This window comes from Cimex lectularius, unplaced genomic scaffold, assembly GCF_000648675.2.
Source record: "Cimex lectularius strain Harlan isolate CLEC.00 unplaced genomic scaffold, Clec_2.1 scaffold1, whole genome shotgun sequence".
Taxonomy (NCBI): Eukaryota; Metazoa; Arthropoda; class Insecta; order Hemiptera; family Cimicidae; genus Cimex; species Cimex lectularius.
Window position 1 is genome coordinate 3,565,050 of NW_019392813.1, and position 10,191 is coordinate 3,575,240.

The 10,191-nt window shown below is 33.9% G+C and overlaps 1 protein-coding gene across 1 annotated transcript; it reads right to left on the minus strand.

The window, feature by feature from the left end:
- Nucleotides 1-2,891: 2,891 nt before the first annotated feature.
- Nucleotides 2,892-9,493, minus strand: LOC106661685 (nucleolar protein 12). Its single transcript, XM_024228281.1, has 4 exons — nucleotides 9,274-9,493; nucleotides 9,065-9,170; nucleotides 8,845-9,006; nucleotides 2,892-3,629 (listed from the first exon to the last, which is right to left on the minus strand). Exons 1-4 carry the CDS (start codon nucleotides 9,384-9,386, stop codon nucleotides 3,351-3,353), a joined length of 660 nt encoding a protein of 219 aa, XP_024084049.1. The 5' UTR covers nucleotides 9,387-9,493; the 3' UTR covers nucleotides 2,892-3,350.
- Between the last annotated feature and the right edge of the window lie 698 nt (nucleotides 9,494-10,191).

Genomic DNA, 10,191 nt, shown 5'->3' on the forward strand with positions numbered 1-10,191 from the left:
CGAGTACAGCAGCAAATCTGTGGGTCCCGTATTTCAATTCTGGAGTAAACTGGGATTTTTTTTTTTATTGCATGTATTGCTATTGTTTTAGAGACAGATGTTTTAACTGTTTTATTACATTGTATTTATATGTGTGAATGTGTATGTAGTACAAGAGTGTCAAGGGCAGAATATATTCAAGTACCTTCAATTAGTCTGTAATATAGTTAGTTGTGTGATAAAGGTCATGGAGGAATATCTAGTACTCAATCATCCTAGTTGAGTGAAAGGTATGTAAATAAGAGGGATTGAGTGTGTTCAGGTTAAAACTGAAAGCATTGGGGGCTGAAATGACCTTGTCGACAACCCCTTGAGCCTAACTTCGACGGTGATTCAGATAAGACCAAGGTGATCCTGGGCCACTAAAAGTGGTCAATTCTTGTGGCAAGCCTCAGTTTTACAAGTTTGTAGTTATAGTATTTATAGTTATAGTTAGGTATAGTATGTTATAGTTATATACTAGTTATAGTTAGTTGTAGTTGGTTTGAACCTATATAAATAAAAAAGAAAGAACTGAAATCTTTCGTTGCAAGAGAACACAATAAATACTGGGAAGGGCAGGCATGAGTTACAATATAAAGTAAAGCCAGAAGGCTGCAATGTTTGGGGGTACATAACCCCCCTTCTTAGTCATTCTAATCATTACCATCCCACCAATAATTAGTTCCCTCTTGAGCACTGCAGCTGAGCTGTACAGCTTACAGTACTTATCCCTGGCTCCATATTTTGGGGGAGGGCTCGGAACACAAATGTGAACTTGAGCCCCCGTTGTACCGGTCCATCGAAGAAACTCATTTTTGAAGGGGGTTGGGACCAAATTGAGGGTCACTGATTTCCGATCCCGCCCCTTCCATTGATGAGTGCCATGTCAATTTCTTTCAATTGCAGCCACCGGTCCCCTAGCGACATAAAATGTCCAGAGGCGACAGTGGGGATCAAACCCACGACCGCGGGATCTACTACCCGAGAGTCTGACGCCTTAACCACTTGGTTACCGCAGCCCCCCACCAATAATTAGTGGGTGTCTAGTCAATAAAATACCACTTGAGGTATTTCATCATACCTCAAGGGTGAACACATTTTATGCCAATTACTTTCATCAGTCCATCAATGCAAATATTTTTTTTTAATCATAAAGATCCTTTTCTTTAATTTTAGACCAGACTTTAATAACAACCACATGCTGGGCTATTGTTCTTGCCAGGCAATGGCTGCAAGTTCAGGGGACAAAGTTTGATGCTTGTTTTAACCCTTGCTTGAGGCTTTTTTATGACCTGCCTTTTTGCAGTCTTTTTACCCTAGTCTTCATCGCCGTCTGAGTCGGAACCCTTCTTCTTACAGCCTTTCAGTTTTCCACATTTGGCTTTCTTCTTGGGCAAGTACTCTTCATCACTCTAATTATCCTACATGGGCATTATTGCTCTCATCACTACATAGATTTTTCTTAGAGCTACAAGATGGTGTACTTGTAATTACACACGTTATAATTTTGATTTTGGTATTTTAAAGCACACGAACAGAGATATTAAAACTCATTCTGATAATAAAACCAGCAAGGATAGTTAGGCCAGGATGATTAGAGACATCCAAGCAACAATATTAATAAATAACATAATACACTATGTTGGAATGATAATAAAATTTGGACTTAGTTTTTCATGAAATCTCATATTATTCAAATATAAGTAATATACAGGGTGAATTGCTACTCGTGCTACAAACTTCTCCAGTAGATTCTTCACCCTAAAATGAACAAAAAAGTTCATATTGTCCATGGTCCGATTCTCAACCATTTCAGAGTAATTTCGCTTTTTATCGATTTTGAAAGATATCACGTCCTGGCGTCGGAAAATCGTGATATCTTTTAATCTAAACATTTCTCTTAAAATCTATAAGCACCGTTGAAATCCCCGTTAATTTTTAGAGAGAATCAAAATCATAATTCCATTGAAATTTTTTAATTTAATTTAATGCCCATTTAGTATGTAATGCTTAAGAAGTTTACAAACAGCTAGAAGGTCAAGGAAGAAAGACCCAAACGTTTTGCCACCTTCATCTTCTTATTGAAAAATTAACGGGGATTTCAACGGTGCTTATAGATTTTAAGAGAAATGTTTAGATTAAAAGATATCACGATTTTCCGACGCCAGGACGTGATATCTTTCAAAATCGATAAAAAGCGAAATTACTCTGAAATGGTTGAGAATCGGACCATGGTCAATATGAACTTTTTTGTTCATTTTAGGGTCAAGAATCTACTGGTGAAGTTTGTAGCACGAGTAGCAAGTCACTCTCAAACATTAGCAATCCTTGAACCACCATTTTTTCTCTTTTTGTCATCAACATCTTGGTCTCACAACCACTAAATAAGAAAATGACGAGTGCGTTGGAAGCGTTATTAAATCAGGTAGTTTTCCTCAAATTTGCTGCCTTCTGAGACTAAAATTAGAAACTCTGGATTACTTTATACACTTTCCGATTTACACAATTTTCCACTCTTTTTGTAGTTCTGGCTGAAATAAAACACAAAAAATTAGCCCAAACATTTTGCCACCGTCATCTTCTTATTGAAAAATTAACGGGAATTTCAACGGTGCTATTAGATTTTCAGAGAAATGTTTAGATTAAAAGATATCACGATTTTCCGACGCCAGGACGTGATATCTTTCAAAATCGATAAAAAGCGAAATTACTCTGAAATGGTTGAGAATCGGACCATGGACAATATGAACTTTTTTGTTCATTTTAGGGTGAAGAATCTACTGGAGAAGTTTGTAGCACGAGTAGCAATTCACCCTGTATAAAAAAATAGTATTTGTAATAAGTAATTAATTGGAATTTTATAATAAAGTTGTTTTCAATCATTTTGGTCTGTTTTGGTCTGTCAAATCACGTCTGAACCATTCAAGGTGGCGAGAAGCCAAAATGCGATGAACAGACCAAAACAATAAAGATAAGCAGACCAAAATGAAACGAAAACTTCCAAACTACAGCTTTCAATATCACTGATCTATCTTTGTTTTGTTCATTTTTTAACCAAAAAAACAATAAACATTACACCCACACACTGAAAAAAAATCTTTTCATGTTTACAATTTAAATAAATGACTTTCCTAGGAGAACTTTTTTAAAGTACAGAACTTCAGTAAAATTGTTTGATGAATGGACAATGAGTTGATGAGTAGCATCAGCTGAATGTTAGTAATGTTACTTTTTTTTAATTAACACTTGTAAAAAAGTATAAAATGAAATTCAGCAGTAATATTACTTACAAAGGGAGAGAATAAATAATTTGAAAACTATATATAAATTTATTTCCTTGATTTATTTTTACTTTTCAAATGTCCTTTTTTCCTTTTTTTACACTTCGCCTTGATTTTCATAGTCTCCTTTTTTTGTCTCATCGATTTTTTCTTTTGTTTCAATTGCTCGATTCTATTTTTCCTCTGAAATACTTTACTATTTATGGTGCTTTGTTTCATTGCCCTCTGTATATCTTTTTTAGTCTTTATTTCCATCCCTGGCACACCTTCTTCTTCTTCTCCTTTTGATTCTGGATCTTCTTTTTCAATCTTCACCATCTCACTTCCCTGAAAACAACAACAAATGATGAAAAACAGCCTCCACGACGATTTATTTTTAAATTTTAATTAATTATTCTTTTTATCTAAGATCTTGTTTGAGATGAAAAAGTTAGTGTCATGGGCGGGATTCGAACTCCCTATCTTCAGCTCAATACACAGTTGTTCTAACCACTTGAGCAATTGTGACTTCGATACACACAGACACCAACTCCTCATTTCAACAACCAAAAACCATCTTTCGAATTTTCCCTCTTTTTGCCATATTTTCCAATATCTTGTAAACAGGATTTGATTCTCGGCACCTTATGAAATCACCACAGGGAGCTGTTAGCAAAGTAGGTAATAATAATAAAAGTCTTTATTGGAAGAGAAAAACACAAATTCCTTATTATAGCATAATTTGACTGACACTCATGGCCCTTAGACCATCGGAGGAGTTGTCGCTTGTATTAAAACTAATAGAAGACAGTAAAAGTAAATCTATATTATAATTATGTACAAATATATATGTAAAATGGGTGATTTATGTAAATACTCTTTAGGACACACAAGAATTATGATTTAGTCTGAATTAAAAATTTTTACAAGTAAGAGGATTCACATAAATAATTTCATCTTCCAAGCCGCTATACAATATTTCCCTAAAGAGTCAATATTATTTTCATTCAAATAGGCACAAAATTCTTGAAACGTTAATACAACACTATTAAAATATAATAAATGATATATGTCCTCATCCACTTCGCTATTACATAGCGTACAAATTTTTAAACTATCATCAAGCAAGAAAGTACTTCTGTAATTATATTAATCCACATAGGTTTAGTAGTCACAAATGACCGTACTAATTATTTTAATTAATTATACTTTTAATCTAAGGTTTTGATTGAGATGAAAAAGTTTTAATTAATTAAAAATAATTAATAGAGTCAATTATGACTACTAAACATATATGGATATCATTTTCAAATGATTAACGTTATACTGAATTCTACACAGACATTCCAACATCATTCAGCAGTCATCCACAATATGTGCTCTATGGGGCATTATCCTTCATTATTCTGCATAACAAGAATCTCTCACTGATGTAGAGGGCAAACAGCACTACATTTTCTTCGATTACGCCTTGTAAGTACCTCTGTGAGTTAGAGATCTTTCTTGCACAACCAATTCGGTCCAAGGAAATGGGGGCGAACCTTTCTCCTGAACGTCTCCATACAAAATTATGCTTATCTGAAGATTTGATGTCAACTTTTACCTCATATGTAAAGAGAAATTATCCCAATTTTCCAATGTCCCATTCACATATTTAAGCCTGGTCATTTTCTGAGCTGTGTTAAGCAGAGGTCCACGAACCGGGTGCCAGGCACTGAGGTTATTTTCATTGAGGAGGAAATCAAAACATTTTGGACTTGTCTTATCAGATTTCTTATCTCATTTCTCATAATGCTGCGGTTTCGTAGCCTGATGACTGAATATATCATCACTCTCGTCTGTAGACCTAAGTCGATTCTGTCCTGGGTTTCCAATGTGAAGCCTTGTTTCTCCACGAGCCGAAGAACCTCTGCTATTGAAGTGATTTGCAGTCTCCTGGCGACTTCGCACTGCTGCATCCTTTCTCTAATAATATTATAACCCTAACACTGTCATATGCCTAACTGGCCAATGAAAACTGTTTAAGAATAAAAATAATATGAAATCTATGAAGGAAAAATACTGAAAGCGATCTTTAGGCATAGCAGAATGGAAGGGCGAAATGCTACTTTCTGTGTAAATTGGATTAATCAGTACAAAACTGAACACAGGAAGTAAACAAAGCATTATTCATGTTTATTTTGACTATGATAGCTCCTAATTACCTGCATTTAATCTACAAAAAAAATGGATTTAATTTTAAACTAAATAAATCGAGTGGTGCGTTAAATTTGTCCATAAGTGCATTTAGATAGTTATTAAGATAAAGACCTTGTTATTACAATACAACTTTCTGTTCGGGAACCCATATGTTTCAGTTTGATTTCGAAGTCGATTCACAACAGTTTAACAATTTTTTAACCATCAACAAGTGAAGAAAATACTTCTTTATTACATTATTACATTAATGCATATCTGTTTAGTAGCCACAAATGACCATATTAAGTATTTTGATTAATTACACTTTTTATCTAAGGTCTGATTGAGATGGAAAAGTGTTAATTAAAATGATTAATACTGTCAATTATGACTACTAAACATATACGGATTAATATCATTTTCAAATGTTTAACATTTTACTGAATTCTACATAGACATTAAATGAACATAAATTGTTCAAGTTATTGTTTGAGTACAGATAACTGAAGGCAATAAATCAAACAAAGACAAGAGGTTTAAACGAAATTTTTTAACAATACAATGCTGTGAAACTATCACCAGGCTATTTTGCATGTAGTTCACCAGCTTCAGGAATTATTAATTTAAATATAATAAATAAATAGAGAATTTATCTATTTATTTCCCTTTTATTATATTCTCTTGCAGTGGACGAGAATTAACCATGAAGTACTGAGTTTTATTTTTTCATTTTCCTACTTTGGAGCAGTGGTCAATATTACGGTTTACCAATGTGTCCCTATTCACTCTAAAAACACCAAGTTGCTGTGGAATGGTATTAGTGTGAAAACAAGTATACTTAGTCCTATAAGTACCCAGAGCCACTTTTTCCACGGTAATGCGATCATTATCGATCATCACTGCCCCTAACCATCCCTAACTATCCTAGCTGGATTAGTCTGTGAGACATATAATTCACCATGTACAGTGTGTAAATGCCAAAACACAGCTAAAAAACAAACCTAGGGAAGATAGGCAGACCAGATGATCAATAACAATCAAATTACGATGGGAAAAAATCAGTAATGATCAAATTACAGACTAATGGCCTCGCAGACAACAAGTCCAAATCCCACAATTTTCCCATGGACTTTAATGTTTAAGTACGATTGCAAGGATATTTTGGCAAAATACCTGGAACAATATGTACTCCCAATATCATCTTTTTCAAACCATAATAAATTACATCAAACTTTGGTTCACAAAACATGAACATTTTTACATGAATTAATATGAAAGGCAGGCATGAGTTACAATGCAAAATACAGTAAGCCTTATAAAAAAACTTCTTCGTCTCCTCTAATCATCATCACCATCCCACCAATAATTAGTATCTAGTCAAAAAAATATCACTTGTATTTCATCATTCCGAAAGAGTGGATGTATTTTGTGCCAATGATTTTTTTATAATAGACCAGACTTTAATAATGACCTCATGCTGGGCTATTTGCTTTTGCCAGGCAGCGACTGCATTTTCAGGGGCTTCTTTTATCCCTTGTTTCAGGCATTTTTGCCGTCTTTTTACCCTAGTCTTCATCGCAGTCTGAGTCAGAACCCTTCTTCTTAGGGTCCATTTACACGCTCATGCAATTTGCGCCAATTGACTTGTGCAAGCACGTTTGCACAAGTAAACCATTGTGTAAATAGAAGCATGACGTTTGCACAAGCCAAAAAGTTTGGCTTGAATAAAATCTGTCCTACTAGGAAAATTGCATGATGCTGTTGCATGAGCGTGTGAACAGGATTGCGCCAACCTTCCAGTCAAGCACCTACCCATTGATGACAGTAATAATCATTCAAGGGACAGCAGACATTTGTTAACAGCTGTTTGTCTGAATAATTAGTTTGTGGTTGTTATTGGTTATTTCTGATGCCCTGCTTTGTTTTTTGTAGAAATGGCGAAAAAAGAGAATGAGTTTCTCCCAGAATTTTTAGAGTTATATAAATTGTTTCTGTGTTTGTAGAAAATCGGGAATATACTGATTGGAAAATGAAATCTCAAACCTACGATATTTTAGTTGAAAAATCCTGACTCTTGACCCTGAAGCTACTAGAGACACAGTTGTAAAAAAAAAATTAATTCGCTCCACACCACGTACAAAAAAGAATATAAAAATGTGTTGAGTCTTAGCACTAAACATTATAGCATTAAGAGCTAGTTTGGAAATAAATGTGGAAATTTCATATCCATACTTCTCCCTATTACCAAAAATTTCAATGTAGCTGAGAGTCGTTCATGAGGGGGTATTGCACGTCTCATAACCGTGTCTCCTCGTGATATTAATGTTGAAACTAAATTGAGAATTGTTAGTAACTTGTTTCATCGATGAGTAGATAATTAAGAAAATCATCAGGTTCACTGCATAGTTCGTTAATTAAATTCGTATGTGAAAACAAATTTATTTTTAATAACCAGGGATTAGACCATCTTCTCTTTTCCTTCTTCAATTTTTGTTTTTTCTTGATAACGCATATCGCAACCGTCGCAAGAATTAATTCGTCAACATTTTCCATTTTTGTAAATTAATAAATAAGTCAATCAATATAAATGCAATATTAAATAAGTAAATCATATTTATACTATAAATTTAGACATTTGATGAGTTAACACTTCTGATGCCGATGAAGAACTGCACAAACTAGTTTAACGGCCTGTTTAGTTCAGTTCATTTGTGCAAGTTTGCTTACACAAATCAACTTGTGCAAATTGCATGAGCGTGTAAACGGACCCTTACAGTCTTTCAGTTTTCCACATTTTGCTTTCTTCTTGGGCAAGAACTCTTCATCACTCTAATTATCCTACGTCGCATTATTGCTCACATCACTAAATAGATTTTTTAAAGCTAAGGTGGTGTACTTGTAGTTTGATCATCTTCCTGGTTGGTCTGTTATACACATTCTGGTATTTCAAAGCAGACAGATTATGAAATTTCAAAACTCATTCTGATAATAAAACCAGCAAAGATAGATAGACCAGGATGATTGGAGATATCCAAGCAACAATATCACTAATTAACATAATCCAGTATTTGGTCATTACCGATAATTTTGGACAGTCTATCCTCTCTGGTCTATATTGAAAGATGATAAAAGGAGCGTAGGTGGCCACAACAGTTTAGGCGCTGACACAGTGCTCAACACTGTTAGGTAAAGGTCCTTCTTCTAGCGGTTCTACTTTCAAACCCAACACTTACAAATGGGCTTTTTTTCTAAAAAGGCACCCTCAGGTTAATATAACCTCATAGTTGAAATACCCTCATAAAAAAAGTTGTTTCACATCAAAAAGCAGTAATTCCTGGCATTAAACAAAATCAATATTACACAATTAAAAAATATGGTTACTTACTCGGTTTCTCCCGATAAGAAAGTTCGTCTTGGCTAAAAGATCAGTGTCCAGTTCGAGAACACTGACTTTCGCATCGTCGACATCAAACTCTTGGGCGAACTGTTCTTCCAATTCTGGTATCGGTTTGTAGGAGTGGACCAGCTTTTTATACTGTTCTTTAGCCTGGAAGAAATAAATTTAATTAAAAAAAAGTTTTAAAGAGGAATTTCATTCATCTTACCTCTGATTTTATCCGTTTTTTCTCAGCTTTCAATTGGTTTTTCAGTTCCTCTTGAGCTGCCATGCGCCTATGCTGCTTGCGTTTGCGAAACCCTGTTAGGAATTCTCTGAAACGAATAAATTTTAATTATTAAAATTGTTTTATTTTCAGCATTTGAACTTATTGTCAAATACAAGTACCACATCCAACGATATTGGCCCAAACTCTACCTCCTGGCTTCCTCGTCGAAAACAATGTGCAATTTTGTCTTTCTGTTGATCCTTTTTTTCCTCCGACGTGCTGTCACTATTGAGTTTTCTTCATCGTCCTCTCCAAAATCCATGACGAAGAAAAAAAAATTTGTTTTTTCAAAAAACTTAAAATATACAATCAACACGTACCAAGCGTTGTATAGAGTATACACATGCAGCAACCTTCCACTTTGTTACACTAAAACAATGCCAAATACATTGCATATAGTGAAAGTGTTCATTTTATTTTTATTAAATCTACTCGAACCAATATTTTTATTATACATTATTTTTATATACAAACACTTTAATAGAAATTCATTACCTTATAATAAAAATAACAATTATCAAGAGATAATGAAAGTGCGTTTTTTTTTCAAAACTTAGTTCACCCTTATCTTAGCAATCCTTAAACAATAATTTTATTTATTATTTATTTATTTTAAAGGTACAAATAGCTTTAAGCCCTCTTAAATGTACATAGTTTAGAAATAAATGTAGTTTTATAATCATAGTCTTATTAATGACAATAAAACATAATAAAATCTAAGTTTTTAGTTGGTCCTAATTAACCAATTAAGTGATTGTAATTGTTTATAATTTTTATGTAGTGTTGTTGAGATGAAGTTTGAATATTTGCCAAAAAGTGAGAAATTTTAAAAACTTGTTGAGATGAAGGGTTGGTGTCTCGGGGGATTGAAGTCACGATAGATCAAGTGGTATGAGCACCGTATCTGGTTGAAGTCCAGCTCCATCCAGATATAACGATGGTTATTTTATTTTCTTTACATACAATTATACAAAATCAAAGAAGAAAAATAGGCTTTGGAATAACTTTCAAAAGAAAATAAAAATAGAATCTTCTACTCAATTGTAGCAGGTATCATCACTTGTACG

Bases quoted from the DNA above. Each gene is read 5' to 3' on its own strand.
- LOC106661685 (XM_024228281.1), bottom strand. From the start codon at position 9,386: ATGGATTTTGGAGAGGACGATGAAGAAAACTCAATAGTGACAGCACGT. The intron at 9,171-9,273 runs GTAGAGTTTGGG...TATTCGTTTCAG, and splicing joins TTCGACGAGGAAGCCAGGAG to AGAATTCCTAACAGGGTTTC. The intron at 9,007-9,064 runs GTAAGATGAATG...TATTTCTTCCAG, and splicing joins AAAAACGGATAAAATCAGAG to GCTAAAGAACAGTATAAAAA.